At 37.8% G+C, this 21,267-nt stretch overlaps 1 protein-coding gene across 8 annotated transcripts in view; it reads left to right on the top strand.

The window, feature by feature from the left end:
• The window catches only part of LOC109059989 (nuclear factor 1 B-type), a 90,733-nt gene that overhangs the window by 62,048 nt on the left and 7,418 nt on the right, over positions 1–21,267 (top strand). For 4 of the 8 annotated variants that reach the window (XM_042728367.1, XM_019077146.2, XM_019077144.2 and 1 more), the window contains exons 4-11: positions 772–840; positions 2,998–3,118; positions 3,326–3,438; positions 6,740–6,874; positions 7,211–7,386; positions 9,589–9,727; positions 9,950–10,032; positions 17,471–17,550. In XM_042728367.1, the coding sequence (XP_042584301.1) occupies positions 772–840; positions 2,998–3,118; positions 3,326–3,438; positions 6,740–6,874; positions 7,211–7,386; positions 9,589–9,727; positions 9,950–10,032; positions 17,471–17,550 (916 nt within the window). The remainder of the gene's footprint in view (positions 1–771; positions 841–2,997; positions 3,119–3,325; positions 3,439–6,739; positions 6,875–7,210; positions 7,387–9,588; positions 9,728–9,949; positions 10,033–17,470; positions 17,551–21,267) is intronic. The other 4 variants (XM_042728368.1, XM_042728369.1, XM_019077145.2 and 1 more) reach the window with 2 other exon arrangements.

The raw sequence follows: 21,267 nt of genomic DNA on the forward strand, positions 1-21,267 counted from the left end.
GCACAAATTAAAGTCAACTGCAACGCCACCATGTAATGTCTGTGATTTTTACAAGAAAAACAAAAATTTCTATTTACATAAAACAAGCCATGTCATGACATCACCAGTCCTGTCAGATCTTAGTTTGAGCAGGTTTTGCTGATGGCATGTGGAGTGAGTAGCGGTTCCCGTCTAACAGTGTGTATCTGTCATGCCAGCTTAACCTGTGTTGGTTCCTTTGGACTCACCTGTGTTTTCCTTTCTTTCTTTTTTTTGGCGGTTAAAATAATGGAGAGTGTAATTAGTTCTTTACCTCAAGAGTAGGTTGTGCGTTTGCCCCTGCCAAGTAAAATAAAGCTCTCGGGCCACAACTCAGACCCAACTAGTACTGCTACTATGGAAACCCGTGCCCTCACTGCACTTCCTATTGGGCTTTGCGGTGCATTGTGGGAAAGACTTGGACATCCTGGCATGCTCTGTGAGGCTGACCCTGTGGGGCTGGTCTTTTTAAAACATGATTCTGGAATGCAGTGTTAAGTATTAGTTGGCTTTCTCTGAACCTAATCCATCTAGTCTGTACATATTACAAGTCACAGTCAGTGTTGTCATGTTCCTGAAAGAAAAGATTAAATGGTAATATGGACAAAATATTATTTGTTTAATCTAATCTGTGAAAACTAAAATATTTTCACTCAGATGCCTGCTTACCAAATACACAGCATTTGAAATGTCCTCATATGTATGTGTTAAGTAAGGACATGTGTCTGAAGAAAATTCTCTTGTCTCCCACAGTTTACTTGGAAGACAGCTTTGTTAAATCAGGGGTCTTTAGTGTTTCGGAGCTGGTTAGAGTATCCAGAAGTAAGTCTTCCTCTCTCTACACACACACACACACACACACACACACACACACACACACACACACACACACACACACACACACACACACACACACACACACACACAAACACACACATACTGATTTTAACACATACTGACAAGCTAACATTTTTGACTATATGAAGAATGTGACTCTCACAAGTAATAAAGAAAAGCATAAAAACATAAAATTGATATCCATTTTATGATCATATTTGTTTTTGTATAATCTACAAATGAATTTAGCAATGATGTCTTCAAAGGCATTTTCTGTAAAATATATAGATAGTTTTGACAGTTTCATCCCACAAGTATAGCTAAAGTAAACATACAGAGCAACACAACCAGCATGCTTTATGCCTAAGCATTCCTGATTTAGCAAGGGAGGGACTTGCCCAGAACATGTGTGGAAAATCCAGTCTGGCGAGTCGTGTGTGTGTGTGTGTGTGTGTGTGTGTGTGTGTTCACTAGTTTTGGTGCACAAACACGCAGTAGTTTATGTGTCGACATGCCTGCCTTCATCAAAGATGATGACAGATGTTCCAGAAGGAATCTTTCTCCGATGGCTGAGGACAGTTTTGCCCTAAAGCAAGATTTGTACAAATTGCTAAAGGGGTTATCAAGGCACACACACACACACACACACACACACACACACACACACACACACACACACACACACAAACACAAAGACACTCGTATTCACCTTAAGGGTGAATGTACTCAGTGACGCTGTAACTGATCCATGTCACACCTAAATGTAACACAACGCTCGCAATCTGTCCCACATACACACACACACACACTACCATCAATGTGGCTCCTATGATTCTCTGCTGTTTGGAAAGGCATTCATGCATTAACAGCACTATAGCCATATGACTTAGAGAATACTGCATGTACCACCAAAAAAATAAAATAAAATGTGTTGATCTATCATCTCAAATACAAAAAGCCAGTTTACTGCATACTTAAGGTCTTAAATAGATAATGTAGTGACCATTGTGTCCTTTTGTAATGCAGTTCAGATAAGGTTATAGTGAACACTCTGCGTATTGTTGTGATTGCTCATTTTAAGTACAAATGTCATACCTGCTCACTGCATTCATGTGGCGGCAGCAGGTCCTGGGCTCATTGCCAGCAGTGACTGACAGTAATTTCACATGTGCTTCTTTCACCTCAGACCCTCAGGCCATATCATGTCATACATGAGAACACACATTCTGCTAAAACTTGATGCTACCTACCCAATCTACTGCAAAGGAGAAAACAATATATTTGTGTGTGTGTGTATATAAAAGCAACAGACATTTCATTTTTTTACAGTCTACAGTTACGCAAACCTTGGATATTAATTCAGTAAGAATGTTTTTGGTTTTGCATGGATAAGACATCATAATTGATATCTTATTAAATAACTGTGATTATTTTTATCCTGTTTTATTTTCAGGGACAGCTATACAGTATATAGTACATTTAATATATGTTCACTTAATATTTACATTTTAAAATACTTTTTTTTTTTTTGTAGTTGGCAAATATTTGTATTCAGAGAAACTTATGGTAACATGGTATTATCAGCACGTGTTCTCCCTTGAACACAAAACCACTGCCGTAATAAATAAACAAATACTGGCAATGAAAGATTTGTCTATTCTACAGTGTGCACTAGCCATCTAATAAATCACTTATGCATATTATGAAAGATACGTACATAATTTGGTATATGTACCTTTCATAATATAGTATTGAGCTCTCTTTTCATAAAAGATTAAACTAGCTGTGTCAAGCTATTGTATGTAAACAAAGAGGCTAGTGGCAGTGGTTAGACCACTCAATGAAGCTCTGGCTCTTGTGGTTTCTCTGTAGATATGATATCACTGACACACTTCATACTGCTACAGCTCCTTTCATTCTGTTACCGGCTGTTCTCTCTTAGATTGAGTTACAGCTACAATCATGTTTGGGTTTGCCTTCATGCAAATGTTACCCTGAAAACAACATCTAACCGAGAGCAACAAAGAGTGTTTCAAAAGTGATTTAGCCGATTGACTCTTCATGCCAAATGCATGATGTAAGATACTCCACATTTCGACATATCCCATACCACTGTTTTTTCTCTCTCTCTTTTCTCACCAGCTCCTATCACACAGGGTGCAGGAGTGAACTTCCCTATGGCTGACATGCCAAGTCAGCCATATTATCAAGACCTGAACTCAGGAGTGAGTTTACACCGGTCCCTCTCGTCCCCTCATGGCAGGTTAGCATGCATGTTCAAACAACACATACACAATTTGCATCATTTTGATCCATTTTCAGTAAAGAAAGATTTTGTAACCAGACTTTGCCAAGATCAGTAATGAAAAATATCACAGAAGCTATTTTTGTCAATTGAACTATTTTATAGAAATAATTATCTGTGAAAATTTGACGTACATTAAAAAAAAGGTTCTTCTGTCCTTCGCAGTAAGCGGCCTAAGACGATCCAAGAGGACAGTATGGAGACTAGTCCCACTGGGCCAGACTTCTACCCGTCCCCTAGTTCACCAGCCAGCAGACCCTGGCATGAGAGAGACCAAGGTGAGGGAGAGACCATTTTTAGTCAAGAGTTACTCCTTAGAGTTATTCAGCACTGTTTCTCTCTTAACCCTCCCCTTCTCTCTCTCCCCTCTGTGTGAAGATGTTTTCTGTGTGATTTTTCCCTCTCTTCAGATCTCGGTAAAGTGTAATGTTGATAAACTGGTCTTTACTCTTGAAATGCTTTGTGAACTCTTCATTCAAAATTGAACAAAACATCAGTCAGCATAAACATGTGGCATTCACATAACCTCTGCTGTTCTTCTGAACGCTTATAAAACATTTAAGCAACAAATAATAATTTCCTAAAATTATGACCATTGAAAATTGTATTGCTTTGAAATGTCACTTACAATGTATATGACTGCACACTGGAGTATCAACTTTTACAACTTTTAACATTAAATCATTCCAGTGTGCTGCTGTTAAACATAGCTAGAAAAAAGAGACTGTTCTCTGTTCTGTGTTATTTGTCCTGTTCAATGTTTTGAGTGAAACCTTCGTTAATTAAAGAGAAGTGTCACATTTTTGCTGGGTGGATCTGCCCAGTCTTTGTTTTGTGTGGGCATGTGTGTATCAGAATTGGGTATGGTTTCATTCTTGTGTAGTTTAATGGCTACATTTACAGGAATGTTTTTTAGGCTCAGTTTAAGCGTAGTGTAAACAATATAGTGATATGACATTTTCTTAATTTTTGTGGAAAAAAAGAATTTCATGAAAAACTTTAATGTATATGTAAGAACAAATCCTTTAGATTTAGATCAGACAAGCCTGGTTTCCTGTCTGCATGTGTTGGTAACTGATTAGCCATGTTTTCCCCTCATAAGGGGGATTTGTCTGGCGTGTGGCAACTATTGAACTTGACCTGATCTATAAAATGGATGTGTCAAAGGTCAGAGCAGGGTTGTGACCTTTGAGTTTAGACACTGGATCCAGATGGGAACTGGTTTAGGGGGCGAGGGGGTTGTGGGGGTGGTTGGAGAGAACTCACCATTCTTCACCATTAGTTACCCTTATTACTCACATGCTCATATGTCTGTCGCCTATTTTGTTTAGTATTATTTTTTTATAGTAGACAGTTTAGAATTTAGCCAAAGGATTGCTATAAGAAGGTTTTAATATATTAAAAACTTTCCCTGGGAAACATTTGGTCAAGAGAGATGGTATTTGTATAGTGTGTGTGTGTGTGTGTGTTTTCTGGTTTATATGGTTTATGAGAACATAATACTGTCTGTGTATTATGACATGGGTACTACAACGTAAACATTATTTATGAGGACACTTCCAGTGTCCCTGTAAACTAAATGGCTTCAAAACATAAAATGGTGTTTTTATTTTTTATTTTTTTGGAAACATTGAAAACTCAGCTGAATCAGTTGCTGTAATGATTCACTCATCTGTCAAAACAGTGTCTTAAAATGATTTTAATTTGGGGGCGTTTCTGAACAAATATTGACTCATTTATTCAAGTAATTTCAATTATGTATTATTTTTCATCTTTGTTTTATTTTCTGGATTTTTTTCTGATGCCATTGTTTTTCTGATGAGCTGTTGTGAGAGATGGGAGGACTGAAGACGGGGATAGGGTAGAGCACATGAGAAAGTGGTTTGTTTGGTAAAACCCATATCAGAAGCAGCGAAGCATGAATATTAAAGCCATATGAGGCCTTAACAGAAGGAAACTGCCTCAGCCAAAACCCAGTCTTCATGTGCAAAGAAAAACACAATGAAACAGTAATGTACCTTTCTGATTTCATATCAAATCAACCTGAAAAGAAAATGTCATTGGAACACCACCTTAATTCAGTTGCCAAGCTCTCACTCTCTCCTCTTTTTCTCTGGTATGGAACAGCCCTAGGAATTGATGATGCGGCCTGAAAAAACAAACAAACAGATATATATATGTTTACCTGATGCGTGTTGTTGATCCCTTTTCTCCACACGCTTTAGGCTTTTTGTGAAGGTTTTTGAGAGAGCAAATTTTCCTCCTGTCACCTTCTTTCTCTCAGTATCCCTCCCAGCTTCCTTCTCTACTCCTTTCCTCCCCCCCCTCTCTTCTCAAACACACATAAATACACTCCTGAGGGAGCACCATTTTGCCTGCGAACAGCTTATTCTTTTACATTTTTTCAATGTTCTGTTGTTACAGGTGGGACAAAAATATTATTCAAAAACTTTGTTGAATTTGAACATGTTGATACAAGAAAATGCAGTCCAAATTTTGTTGAGAAAAAAAAAATCCATATAATCCATAACCATATACAGCCAACAGTGTATCCAGGCTCTTTGTTAAAATGCCCCAACTGCATAGATAATGTTTAGGAAACTTTGTTTTTATTGTTTTATGTGATCATCATTTTCTATATGGAGCAGGGCATTTATGACTCTTTAAAAATGTATTTATTTATTTTAATATACATTTTAAAATAAAATTATCCAAATATTTTAAAAATAGAATTAAATAAAAAAAAAACTACAAAATTCTTTTTTTTTTTGGTTAGAGAATTTCTGCCAGCTGAATTTTAATTTTAATCTTAATTGTCTTGTCAGAGGCTGTAGTGGTAAAAGTTCATTTTGGAGCATGAAAGGACACACAGGCACATGGAATCCCCCTACATTCCAATGCCTTTGTGTTTTTTTGTGAGATCATTTACCCTTTTCCTGCTATCACAACGAGACTGAGAAAGAGTGAGAGAGATGGAGCATTTATTTAGTTCAGTATATAGCATCTGAGCATGCCCAAACACACATTCTAAGACATCATGAATAGTGCTTGCTGAAATGTCATTAGCTCGCGGCTCCCTCCCTCAGTTTTTATTATTTTATTATTCTGATTTGACTATGTGTGCCTCCCCTTCTTTTCTGTTTTCTCATCTCATCTATGATTGTCAGGGAGCAGCGCCAGAGACACACAGGCCAAGCACTATGTCTCCTCCATGTCTGCTGATGAAGAGACTTTTTTGACTCTTGTTGGAAGCAGATATGAAGTTAATGTTTTCCTTACACAATCAAACTAGATAGATTTTACACTGCATTGCACTACAGAGAGGGAACGCAAATGAGAAATGGCATAATGAGACATGAAAATGTCAAAAGAAATCGTGTCAGTATGTTGTTGACTCTGTTTACTTGGGCGCTCAGTTCAGTTTATTTTTATGATGATTTAGTCAACTTTTTTCTTTTCTTTTTTAAGTCAATTTTAAAAAATGTGCACTTCTGCTCATCCTGTAGATTTCATTTCTACACTGTTAATGCTTTGTGCAAGAAGCTTATATCTGACCTCCCCTGTCTTTTTTATTTTCAGCAGACATGTCCTCTCCCACCATGAAGAAGCCAGAGAAGCCATTATTCAGCCCCACATCTCCACAAGACTCTTCACCTCGGCTCAGCACCTTCCCCCAACATCACCACCCAGGACTGACCACCGTTGGCCACAGTGGTATGACTCTTCTAAAAATACTTCTCACAATCTTTCCTTGATTCTGCACCTGAACAAATTTTGCTCACCATTCTGAATGCTTATTCTGCCTCAAAATACGGGGTGGAAAGACAGTTTGTCACCAACTGTACGAAAGCATACAAAAAGAAGTTTGAACTGTTGAGAACTGTTGATCGGCACTTTCTGCAGACTAGGGTGTCTAACAACTCCCCTTTTTTTTGGAATCCAAAAAACTCCTACTTTTTTTGGTGCGGGAATTTCCTCCGATATGATTTTTTTTTTCATTGAGTTTACATGTTTACATTAGTAAAGTATTTGTTCTCACTGCGTGTGCAGTAATTTCCACCAGGAGTCCACCTCCGCTGCAGTTCTCAGCCCCTGCCATCCTTCCCCCGGCCCCCTCGCCCTACATCTCTCATGGCGCCATCCGCTACCCGCCGCACCTCAACCCACCCGACTCCCTCAAGAACTACATGCAGCCTTACGACCCGTCCAGCCCACAGAGCAGCCAGGTAAGTACTGAATGCTCACGTACATGCAAAAAAAGACTAACGTACATGTGCATTAACCTCAACCCTAATGCAATCATACATAATTAGTACAGTTTATCTGTACTGGAACGGAGCCTTTAAATCTTGTGACTGTGTGTGCATTGTCCACAAAGCATAATAGATACCAGCTGTTAAAATAGGGTTTTGGTTTAACGTCTCGGTTGAAATGCTCCTTTTCCACAGACGAGCAGACTCACATGTATAGCATACTTGTATCACGTGTGCCATACACACTCCAATCATGATCATTGTCACATGTGTTAACCATACTGCAAGCTAAAGCCGCTCTACCCCTAAAACTAATGAGACCCTCATTGTAAGAGCACATGCTGTAAACACAAAGGTGCTTTAGCACCATTTACTTCTTTTTCTGCCTCTACCTCTGGCTGCTTGTCTGTCTTGGTGTCTTTGGTTGTTCCCACTGCATCAGGCTCAAGTTTGATTAACAGGCCACATTATTTCAGCACGGTAATTGACCCAGTTTAGCTAACGAACACAAAATCATTAGTGGTTTTCTCTGTCGGCGCCTTGTCTAAATCAGCTCTGAACCGAGTGTAGAGCCAAATGACAGCTCTCCATCGCTGTGGTGACTCTGTTTATCAGCAGCGGCGTAAATGAAGCGAAGGGGAACGAAAAGAAAGAGGGGGAAAAAACGCAACAACAAAAGCAAGTCAATAAACACTCCAACCAGGGCAGCCACTGCGCATTAGCACAAACACATATGCGTTCAATGTGTCTCCAACTCTATGAAAACTACTGTTATTGAATGTTTTACTAGAGTTGAGATTCCCTAAAGTAAGAATTCATAAAAAATGAGTGGGAATAGTTATTATATTTAGTGTGCTATTATATCATTCAATACCATCATATAGGCCGTTATGTCTTCATAATGAAGTATGTAGTATGAAGCAGAAAAAAAAGGAAGAAAAGCTTTTACCTCATTCCTGTTAATTGAAGGACTTCAAACATGCTGATTTTTTTGGACTGTGCTGTGGTCATGGTGGCTAACTCCTCCTCCTTAGCAGGTGATTGATGGGGCTTTTGGTTAGGCCACATTTTAAAGAACTTTCTGCATCTCTGCCAAGCAACTCAGACCGTCCCACTCATCTTAATTAGTACCACAAAATCTTTAAAAAGGCCAAGCCTCTCCAAACATTTTGTTAAGGGGAAATTTAAACTCCTTTCATTTTGGAAGATATTGCGGATGGTTAATACTTACAGTTATCTTTTGCTTGAAAGCAGTTGATGCATATTTTGTATGAAAAAGTGAAAAAGTGTGGTACATCAACAGAAAAACCTGGTTACTTTATTATGGGTAATTCAGTAAAATTATCTTATTTAGTGTAGTATCAGCATTAACACAACACAGTCCCACTCTCCCATTGTTCTTCCAAAATAATTCTGAATTTATTAGGAATTATAATCAAAGCAGTGTAAGAAATATCTGCTGTAATTTGACTTGTCGGGAAACACGACACTGATTGTCTGAGGGATTTCTTCTTTCACTGTGTGACTGAAGCAAGGTCGTGATACTACCGAGTTTTATATCCCCACCGCTCGAACCGTAAACAAAGGGCTCATAGACTGGACGAGTCATAGCGCGCTGGAACTGTTACTCGGGAGAAACCGCAGGGAACGATAAAGGTCGTAAATATTTGCCGTTGCCGGGGTCCGGCGCTTGGGTGGGGGGCGATCGCTCTGCAAATAACACGGGGCATATAATCGGGTGGATGGGAGCCAGGATGTTTTTATGCTTGCTTTAACGCAGATTATATTACACCCTAATTAAACATTCTATTCACATTGGGGAACCCCATGGACACCATTCTCTTTCATAAAGGCCTGTTTGAGTTTTGAACTTAGGGCCCCGCTATGTGAATTCAGTCGAGTCTGTCTCCTGCAGTCAGGAGTGGAAGGAGGTAGACGCTCACTCTGTGTCTGCCTCTCCATCCTGTGTTCCCTCAACCCCCTCTATTTCTGGTTTTTGTAGAAACTTGGAATGAGTCATGAAAAATGCACATTCAGCTGTCTAGCACCTGTGTTGGAAGATGGGAGAACATCAAAAGATTGCATGAATGTGTTAACATGATCATTAGCTTAATTTAAAAACATGTCACTGTTTGGCCTGGTGTGTTAACGGACTGCTTTTTCTTTGAATGCCTCCCGAACAGCAGTGGCCAGGTACTGGGGAAAGTGCCCGGTCACTTCACGCCGGTGCTGGCCCCCTCGCCCCACCATGGCACTGTCAGACCAGTGTCTCTCTCGATGGCTGACACCAAGCCAATCACCACATCCTCAGAAGGTGAGTTAATCTCGCTTCTGCACTACCGTTAGAAATGTCATGATGAGAAACATTTCTTATCACATTTGAAAACAGTGTTCTGCATAGTGTTTTTGTGGAAATTGTAATTAAAAAAATAAATAAATAAAAAATACAGACCCCAAACCTTTGAATACTGTCAACTTTTCAACACAAGCTGTATTAATATATTTAATACTGACTGAACATGTGTGGTATATGTAGGTTATTCTGCTCCAGGCACTCCCACTGCCAACCGTTTTGTGGGACTGAGCTCCAGAGACCCAGCCTTTCTTCACCAGCAACAGGTGAGACATGACTCATCCCCTTTACCTTTCTCTTTGATCCTTACCTGTCCCTTCCCCTGTTCTCCCTCAAATCCCCATCCAACTGTTCTGTATTCCCAACAGGGGTCAGAGCTGTCAGACAGGTAGCCCATCAATTAATGTGGTCATGAAGTTTAGGCACTGTTGTGGCCGTGTAAAGATACAGGGTTGTTGAGAAAGAATGAGGAGGAAACTCCTGCTGTCTGAAAGTTTGTTTTGTGTCAGCATTTGTTAATCAACTGTGTCTGCTGGGCACATAGCATATTCTGAGATGCTGCATAGAAAGTATTTAATACCATAGACATTCCTGTCTAGATTTTCTCTGTTAGCCACTGTTATTGAGCATGTCTTTCCACTTGCTCTGTAACCACAGTCACGTTTAGAGGCTTATGGTTTTTGTAAGTGTGGGTGAATGTCACTTTTATGTGGAATCTGTTGGTTTCCATAAATTCATAGATAAAGAGTCCAAATTCTCAGAAATAAGCTAAGACTAAACCTTTTATAACGTTTTTCCATATAAATACTCTCTTAATACAAAATATCAAACCAACAAATGATGCTAGACATTTTCTCAGAACTTTTTTTTTCTTTCTATGATTAACCAACTGGTTTCAGTCTGATTTTAGTGGGTGTATGAGGTAACTTGCCCTCAAGTACACACAGGTGTCCTAGCAGAGTAACCACAGGTGCCTCACGTTAGGACATGCTCCACCATCATTTGACAACCAGAAAGTGTTCAAAGTGTCAAAATACTTTTTGGGGCTGTTGTAGAAATGTTGAAATGACATACATAATATGTAGTACATAATGCTTATACTCAGTATAAATTCGTTTTAGACAGTCCAATTTCATTCCATTTTCAACCATTTAGTTTATGTTAAAAAGTAATTGATGGTTTTATACACAGCAGGGGACGTTTGTTGAACTTGAATTTTTATTGCGATCACCTCCCTTGAGACCCATTCCAGCATAAAATTTATCTTGTCTTGCAGTGTTAAAACTACTGCGGAACAATAGCTAGCATTGTCTTCAGATGGACATAATGATATATGGCTAAATGCAGTACTTAACTTGAGTGATTCGGTTTATGTCGGGGCTGGCTTATAAGGCATTTAGTGAAATGATCTTTTTTGGCAAAACATTTAGTATTGTAAAAGAGTAACAGTATAGTGTGTGTGTGTGTGTGTGTGTGTGTGTGTGTGTGTGTGTGTGTGTGTGTGTGCGCGTGCGCGTTCAACAGTCATCTACAGCATGAAAGGGCTGGTCTGAGGCCAGTATTTTCCACCCTCCTCTAATTGAATTCATCTGCACATGGCGACATCATAATTAGTGGTTTTCTCTTGCCCTGCTCCTGAGTTACAGTAATGGCAAGCCTCGCTTTTATTACTCTCTGGTTTGGCATCCTTGGACAGGGCCAAGAAATGCACAGCTCACCAACAGTGAGAATGCTGCAGGCCTTATTTAATAAATAAATAAACAATCTGTTTTCTTCATTGAGAATTACTTAATAAAAATGCAGAAGTTCAAAGCTATGGACAGAAGAGGAACTGATATTGATAAAAGTGGTTCAATGCATGAGATGGATGAATGAGTGATTAGAATATCTTCTAGCAGGTATCGCATACAGGCACCGCAGCTGCTGTAGCGTCTCATACGGCTTGCTTAATGCCTTTTGTTTTACCTCGAGTTCACTTAACCGGGAGAGGGATCCGATGTAGACAGGATGATATATCAACCATCCATCATGTTTATATGAGCCGGAGCTTTTGTTTGTCCTTGAAAGTGAGAATTGTATAGCCAGTCCCGACCCGAGTTAACCTGCGGCCATTGAGCAGGCGCTTTCGTTGGGTAAATAATGTCTCCCGTGCACAGCAGCCTTTATTCTGGGTGATTTATCATAGGATATTATGAGATGTATTGACACCTGTGTTCCCCTGCTGGGCTTTTGTCAGAGCGTGCGGTGTGACACGTGGGGCGTATGGATTACAGCCGTCACCGTGGCGTCACCTTACAGACCCGTAGCGCTCCTTTCCCAGCATGCTGTGGGGCAGGGTGCTGCCTACAGCTCAGCTAGGCCGTCTGGAAACTGAGAAAGCTCCAGACGCTCAGCGGGACACTTTCTTTCTTCCTCTCTGTTGCTTAAAGCCTCCTCTCGTTCTCTGACTGTTCATTCAAATCCAAGATTTTTTCTCTCTCTTTACTTCATTTTTGTTCTTACTTTCCTTTCTTCCTTTTTTCTTTTTCTCCCTCTCTATCCCTGTATTTCTCTTCTAGCATAGAGAGGGTCTCTGTATATGCTCAAACACACCATCACTGTAATGACTCCATTACATAAACATTCATGCCTTGTCTTTAGCCTCCATATACCGGAGTCAGTAAATCAATCGGGTGTGTCCATACATAAATAATCACTCCTCCTATTGGTCCCATAGCAACTGTTCGAGCTTATTTCATTTACGAGAACCATCTGTATGCTTATAGCCCCTATGTGAGATGTTGAGATGTTTCTCCTTCATATAATGTGCTTATTGTCTGTTGTCGCAGCACACATGATGTATGACACTGTATGATATGGTGCTCATACAGTGAAGTGGCAGCTTTCGGATGGTGGCCATTAGAGTAACGGACAGTTTCCTCTGATAAGCCATAAAGAAAATGTATCCAAAGTAGCGATAGTGTTGCATAGAGCTGTGGCCATGTGTTCACTGGACCTAAAAAGAAAGCTTTAGTGGTCAACCGGGATTGGCTTTTCAAAGGCTTACTATCTAGAAAGTAGGATTCAGAATTTAATTTAAGGCCAAATGAGACCTACAACATAAATTCTGAATTTAAATAATTAGCCCAAATTTATGACAGGCCAATATTTGGCTATTTTGAGTTTATCAGCTTTAGATGATAACTGAAACCACCTGGCTGATAAACATAAACGTTGGGTATGAAGAATATATATTGCTTGCTTAAAGTAAATTTTTTAAATAATATTATTTAATATTACTCACTACTCTAGATTATCAAATTATAGAAGCTAATCATTTAAAAAAAAACAATATGTATGCTTATATATCATTCCACCCAATCTTATTTTTATTTTTTTTAATTTTTTTATTTTTGGCTGCAAAAAGATAAATAGATAAAGAGAAGATAAAATAGATCGCAAGTGCAGTTAATGAATGGACATGGGTTTTGTCTAATGATTTGGTGGTATGATTTTCGTAGAGCTAGATGTGCATATTTATATCTATAATGCATCAGATAGATAGCAGGTCATTTATTGACAGATGTCCTTATAGTGTGAACATCATGATAGCACTGTTGTTAAATCAAGTTCATTCACAACTTACTCCAAACCCAAACACACAGGGGAGAATGACAGATGAGCATTCATGCACATAACCCAGCAGCACCTGCTCTAGACTGATACCCCTGTGTATTGTGTTTGTGAAAACACCAATGAGGAGAAGATTTCATTAGCCGCTTTCCCCAGGGGTTCTTCCCTTTCTCTTTCAGCCCTTCCCTACCGTCTCACCCTCGACCAGTGATCACAATCTTATTTGGCTTTATCAGATGCAAACATGCTAAAGCAGCCACAACTAACAGCTGTGAAGGTGCTAGCTGTGCCGTGGTGTACCTTTGTGATACTCTGGTGCCAGTGACAGATGGCACCCGTGATGAGAACACCACCGACCTCGAGATTAGAGCCTATTATGCATTTAATGCCAACAAACTATGGCATTTTATGTGTCACTGTGGCGTTTTAGATGTTCCATTGTACATGAGACCGCTACTAAAATAAAAGAGAAAGCGGAAACATCACACTTGTGCTTAGGTTAAAATTCAAGGTATATCTGCAATATAGAAACTTTTTTTTTAACAAGTAACATTTTTTCTAGTTTTTCTTACACTTTATAGTGTATATGTGGTTTGTGTTTTCGACCTGTTTAAACTAATTTGAAAACCTGAAATCACCTCTTAATTTCCACTCTTAATATCCTCAGTAAAATTGTACACTGAGAATACACGCAATACAACACAACTAGGAGCCTTTCAACACATATTGTATGAGTGAGTGTTTTTTCAATGTGTGAGGTCGACCAAAACAGGATGAAGGAATGTGCACTACCAAAACAGTCTGATAGCTGACCTCAGACTTTGCCCCAGTGCCATTGTTTTCTGGCTGCAGGTCACTCGAGAATGCTCTCTCTCTTTCACTCTCTCTCTTTCATACACATACACGCATATTGCTAAAGTTCGTTAAAGTATGGTTGGCAGTACTGACGGAGGTGGATATCCGCACGTAGCAATGTGAAAATACCTCACATATTTTTCTATCAGTCACTCTTCAGAACAAATCAAACTTTAATGGCACTTTTTTCAAAAGTTCGAGTTAAGAGAATAAAATTCTCTCCGTCAGAGAATCCTTTGGTAAAATAATGTATGTGACTCGCGCTGGCATAAAATTACTCGGAATGCGTGTAATTTTGAGTAAACGTACAGACGAAAAAAGGGAAACATTTCGATTTTGATTGAATTTCAGGTTTTCACAAAATTAGTTCATTAAGCCCTCGTCTAGCAATCCCAGTGCCCCAAATAGTTATTAAACATCTAAAATTATCTTTATTTGTATGTTTTCTGAGAGGAGTACCTTTTTCTCTGCTCGCTTCTCGCGCTGCCACTGACTGACATTTAAATCACGCACATAAAGGCGCTTCCGCCAGTGCACGATCCCAATAAATATACACACTCTGTATACACAAAATAAAAGTATTTAAATAGGCTATTCACGCAAACATAATCTGTTATCATAAACTGTTTGGGGAAAACATCTGATGTGTAACATTATATTAGATCCATGCAGTACAGTAGGACTTACTATATAGGCCATCTGTCTCATTAATCTAACAATAATAAAAAAGTTTTTGCAGCTCTTGATTGAGCTGCTTTTGTAGTTTTAATCATCAGTTTATTTGTAATAAAGACACAAAGTGATTTTTACAATTTGATTATTTGCTTTCCTTACTTGAATGCTTTTGTTTAGATGTAAAATGAAAAAGAAAAAAAAAAGTAATGCATAGGCCTATTTGTTTCTTTCTTATATTTGTTCTGCTGTTGTAGTTTTTGCATCTGTTCTGATTTTTAATAAGAAAGATAAAATAAAATGGCTATATTGTGATTACTAATATAGTAATTCATATTAAGAAAGGAAGTGGAGGAAACAATGCAATGTTGCTAGGTGACTTTGCTTTGGAACCTTCAGAAAACTAGATTTTTTACTCATTGTAAATCATTTTGACAGCACCAATGAGGTATACTGATATAATCGAATATATTGAAGATTGGTAATAATAAAAACTGATAGTAATAACAAATGTTACTTGAGCACCAAATCAGTATATTAGAATGATTTTTGAAGGATCGTGTAACACTGAAGACTAAAAATTTAGCTTTGCCATTACAGAAAATAAATTGCATTTAAATATATTAAAATTGTAATTATATTTAACAATATAACAGTTTTACTGTTTTTTTGACCAAATAAATGCAGCCCTGAGCATAAGAGACTTCTTTCAAAAACATTGCAATCTTACAACCCCAACTTTTGACATGACCCCCAAGTTACTATTGAAGTTCCGTGTTAGGAGTTGCTCACCTGATTTATGTTTCGTTCACCCTGGGAAATATCAGATTATCAGACTAAATATTCGACTATGTGCATTTCAGCCACCCAAAACTCTTCGGCTGAACATTAATCTTTGAAGTAAAAATAGAAAATCAATTCACCTTCCTAGTTTTATTGCAACAGAATACGGATTTGATTTGGGAGTGTACAGGTGCTTTCCAGGAATGGCAAGAGCTATTGACAGTGTGCCACTGAATATTCAGAGAGTGGCTGCACCTGATGAAGGCTCGTTTACCACTTTTGTATGTGACAGGGTGGCATTAGCAAATGGAATGTTCCACTAAGTGTCAGGATTTACTCTGGTGTTGTTTTTTGTGGATGGCTTCTCACACTTTCATGCATACAGCTTGTTGCATGCTTGTGTGTAAATATGACTATTTAATTTTTCCCCCGCTCATCCACATTGACATATGGCGAGACACTGCAGGTGAATAGGGTAAAAAAAAAAAAAAAAATACTGTAACTAATAGTTATTGCCTTACTTACCCAGCTGATTGATTACATTGATAATTGCAAAATTTTTGTATTACAATTTTTCTAAAATGTTAGGTTTAGATATGCAAATGAGTCATTATTTAATGAAATATGAATATTTCTAGTACAAATATCTAAACACTGGATGATGTCCGTTTCAAGATTGTTGTTTAATTTTTTTGACATATTAGACTCAAAAGTTTTTACAGAGGGAATTTTGGGTATCTCATTTTTGTCTCTCCATAATTCAGAAAATGCTTAGAACGGACAGAAAACACTATATTTTCACAATTTTGTGGGGATTAAAATGTTGTATATAATCAAGCAAATTATATATGAACAAATCTCTCTTTAAAAACATTCAGGATATAGACAGGAATAAAAAAATTAAGTTTGGTGTGTGTAAGTGCTACTGAAATTAGATTTATGGCTCAGTGTAGGAGAAAAAACTCCTTTAACGGCCTTTAAGAATATGTATTGTAATTGAAATCTATTGACACAAATAGATAAAAGTGCAATTAATAGAAACAGTGTCTTTTGGATGTTTTCTTTCTACTAGTCTGAAAAAAAGACTTTATGAAATTCCAAAAAGCCCAAAATCTCAAACTTGACAGGTGCTTGAAAAAACTGTGCTTTTGCCTGCAGTGTCTCCCCTTAAAATAAAAATAAAAAATGGTGTTTTATTCAATTGTGACCAAAAACAATCTGACTCTACTATACCAAGATCAGTCTCTCACATAGCATGTTTCAAGGTATGCTTCAGTGAAAACAGGATGCTTTGACAATTTCTAACAGCAATTAAGTGATTGTAACTGCATGTACCACTTGGAATGCATGTGCCTCCTCCCATTCCAGTGCATTCTGGGATAGATGAATAGCTTCCATGTAACCCAGCCCCCATTTTTGTATACTAACCCCTTCTTTTGCTTTCAGGATGTTTAATAATTTGACCACTAATGGTATTGCATGACACTTGTGACTATTGCCTTTTGTTTATTTACATTTTGATGGCAACTTTCTTTAATGGAATCTAATTGTAATTTCAATTAGGCCCAGAACGTAAGATTTAAGATCTAATTTAGAATTATTAATCCTGACCATTAGTGATGATGTTATCTTAATCTATTCATGTAAGATTATCATCAGATAAATGTAAGAATATATGCTGAGATGAGCTTAGGTCTTGCTCCAGGTCTTGTTGCATGCTAAATGTGTGTTAGTGCCGTTGTGCTAGCCCAGTTGTCTGACTGAGAGGTGTTTGATTGACAGCTGAGGATTTGTGACTGGCCCGTGAATCAAAACATCAGGTCATATGGCTCAGAGGAGGCTTTGGGGATTTCTTGGCAAAGGTAAACGTTTCCTTTATTTTCAACCCACCTCTCCATTAAATATTACCATGTACAACCTATATCTGCAATTGTCCAACACCACTTCCAATCCAGTCCAGATCAAGCCCCCCCTTTTCTGTGCTTTTACACTCATCACAAAAAAGAAAAAGAAAAATACAGACAAAAGCAAGAAGTGTATTTGTGATGAATTTTGTTCATGTATTTGTGTTTAAGGCCATTAATGCATCACTCATTTATATAATGGCTAAAATTGTCATAAAATTTTCAAGATAAAGATGTGCGGACAACATTATAGAAAATTTGATGTGCTTATTTGCATTTTGACTTCTAACTATATTTCCAAATGTTTTAGGTCCATCTCATTTGCCCTTCATTAAACTTTGTTTTCTCAAAGTGTCATTAAGGGAACTTCACAAACCTTTTTCAGGCTGTTGCAAGACTGTGAACATCTGGATGAGCAATCTGCGGCCAAATTCATAGGAACTTCACAGTGAAATAACATGAGAGATTTATTTGCTGAAATTGTTGGATTTGATGGTTGTAGGTGCTACATGTGGATGCATTTAGAGATACAGCTTCTCAGAGGCTTTGATATACTTGCAAAAAGCAGTTATTTTAGCATGCTAAAGCACAGCACACTAGAGCCATCTTCAAGTTAAATCTACTAATTTATTCACCAAATGCTGCTAAAAATATTTGAGAAAAAGCTATACTAAGATAAACTTATGAGATAAACTTACGGAGGTTGGATGACTATAGCCAGTCATCCTGATCTATTGTTACCTGTTTCAAAATAGTCATAAGACATAAATTTCACTAAGAGATGAATTTATCCCATGTTAAAAACTATCATAAAACTATTAAATTATTATTTTTTCATTTACTGACAGACAGCATTTTTTACAAATGGTTCTCAGAGGCAAGACTTGCTTTCTGACACCTTATGTGCCTCTGCCCATCTGCCCAGACAATATTGTTTATTGTTTATATGATTTTATTTAGCAGTATATTTTGAAAGTCACACTTTCAGTCAGCCTCCCTTGACATTTGTTGTCTGACTTCTGGAAGTAGGCTATATTCATCAACTTTTCTTCTTTATAACTACAGTATACTGTAGTTATAAAGAAGAACAGTTGATGAATTCATTAATCAGAGAAATTAATGGTTAACATCATTACCTTCCTGAAAGTCAGGAAGTTAGAAAGATGATTATTTCTGGCAAAGAGCAGAACTCCAGCATTAGTGCAGCAGCATCTGTCTAAGGCTCACCGACAGGAGAGAACTGCATATTTGCAAAGGTCACCGCTAAGCTTGGGTTTTCAAAGCTGAGGCAGTCAAGACTGTTTACTCTGGTTAATAACCTCATCTGCCCTTCTGCATTAAAGCTTTGCACTGTTCTCATTTGTTTTTTAAATAAATGCTTAACAGTGAAAAGATTTTATATTGGAAGCAAGATCAATTAAAGAAAATTGTATTTCTTGAATCCCCTCTTCAGATGATAATGCATCATACAGGGCTTACAAATTTTATGTTGCTGCCTTAGGCTAAATGTTTTTTATTTTTAATTTATTCTCCACATCAGTCTACACTCTCCAAATAAAAAAAAAAAAAAACTGATTTGTGATAACTTCTTGTGTGCTTAGGGTGAATGTCTGTTGGAAGATAAACATCTGAATACTTTCTGAATCCACTGTAAGCATTACAACATGCAGTATATATATATATATATATATATATATATATATATATATATATATATATATATATATATATATATATATATATATATATATGTGTGTACACACAAATATATTGTGCCTATAAATTTTGTTATTCATATATTATAGTCTATATCATTGCCATATATTTATGGCATTTTAAGGGAAAGCCATGTATTCTAAGAGTAGTCACTGCTGCTATATGCAATCAAATCTTAGTGTAAGGTGGGCTTAGTGTGAGCAATATGTCCTTGAACCATATCCTCTTTCTTCCACTTTTGTAGTCTCTCCAGGTCTCTGCTGTGGGAAAGGACTTGCTCAGCACTTCCTCACTGCAATAACTCTTTGGAAAAGCAAAGTCGCACTGAACACACTCTCACTTCCTTCTGTAGGCATCAGGGTTACAGGCCCCTGCTTTCTTTCCAGCCCCTTTTCTGGCCTCCTAATAGACCACACGGAGTATGAGGGGAAAATGTTCCCTAGCAGTGGCTCACCCTTTTAGTTTTTTTTTTTTTTTATGGCTTACATTACTGAGCATTGAAAAACAATGCACAGATGTTACATTTAAAATATTCAATAAAAGTTTACTAATTATTATGTTTCTGTCAACTGCAAAAAAACAAACTTGCAACACAGTTGATAGAGGCAGAATGTGTGCTGTGTGCTTCAGATGAAGACTAATGCAGTTAAAGAATTGACTTCAGGTCATTGACATTGGAAATGTGATTTGTCGGTTGCATGTACTAGCAAAGCTGCAGTGCCGCAGTGTGATGCATGCCAGTCCACAGCTCAAAACAAATTGAATTCAAGCCAGACTTGCTTGTTGCCATCCTGTAGGAATTGGGTCAGCAATCCAGTAAAATGGCATTAGATAATCTAATTTAGCATCTGATTCCAAAATGAAGCAGGCCCATGCTTGCTCCTGCAGGAGGGTGGACCTTTGAGATGAGAGACCCATAAGCGACTCGTGTAGAAGCAAGAATCTGATAAGGGAGGAAAGTTGTTTGTTCTCCCTTTTATCCCACATAACACCCAACTCCCATGTGAAAGGGGCCCATCACATCTGCGCTTGTCTGGTAGCCGGGGAAACCAGACAGTAGGTAACACCAGACTGAACCTTGAACTTGGGAAACAAGGGGTAGTATCCCACTCCATGGCAATCCATCAGACACTGTTTATTGATGCTCTGCAAAGGCAAAGTTTAGGGCAGTAGTGCATGAGACAGTTTACGAGCTTGATGGGTGGTAGTCTGCTTTTATTTTTTTCTGGCCCATTAGTGATCCTTTTGCCAGATTCTTTTATTTCTTTGTGCTCACTTTCCCTGTCTAAGAGACCACTATGTTGTGTTTGGGATTCTTGTATATATGAACCAGCTCCTTAACAGCAAGACTGGTCAGAATTATATATTAAAAAAAGTTGCAAGTTGCAACTGGTTGATTGGATTTTTTTGCAGATGAAAATATGAAAATGATAGTCTTTTTATAAAGGTTGGTTAGCAAGACACCTTTAATTGTATTAAAGAAAGAAAGAAAGAAATAAAGAAAGAAAGAAAGAAAGAAAGAAAGAAAGAAAGAAAGAGAAAAAAATTGAATACTACATATTTAACGTAATGTTTTAACAGAAAGAAAACTCTTATGCTCACAAAGTCTGTACATTTTTTTCTGTGATGGCAAATATGAATTTTCATTACTAGGTATTGGTAGATAATATCACTACCTGGTACATAACTGCTTGATTTTTTCAGTCTGGAAGAAATAGGAGGAAAAAAGAATTTTCATTGGAAATTACGAGACTCTAGTCATCAGCTCAAGTCAGGTAAATGCAACAAAGTAAAAATCAAGCCTTAAGTACTTTAATACTTAGCAAGTCAAGTCATAAATCCAAACAGTGATTTAAGTCTGATTTGAGCCTGACTCTCCTGTCCACATCTCTAAAACACTTAATCTCTAGTTTCCTGTTAGATGATTTCTAGCAAGCCAGGACAGCAGAGGGGCTGCAG

The sequence above is a fragment of the Cyprinus carpio genome, chromosome B7 (genome assembly GCF_018340385.1).
Source record: "Cyprinus carpio isolate SPL01 chromosome B7, ASM1834038v1, whole genome shotgun sequence".
Classification (NCBI taxonomy): domain Eukaryota; kingdom Metazoa; phylum Chordata; class Actinopteri; order Cypriniformes; family Cyprinidae; genus Cyprinus; species Cyprinus carpio.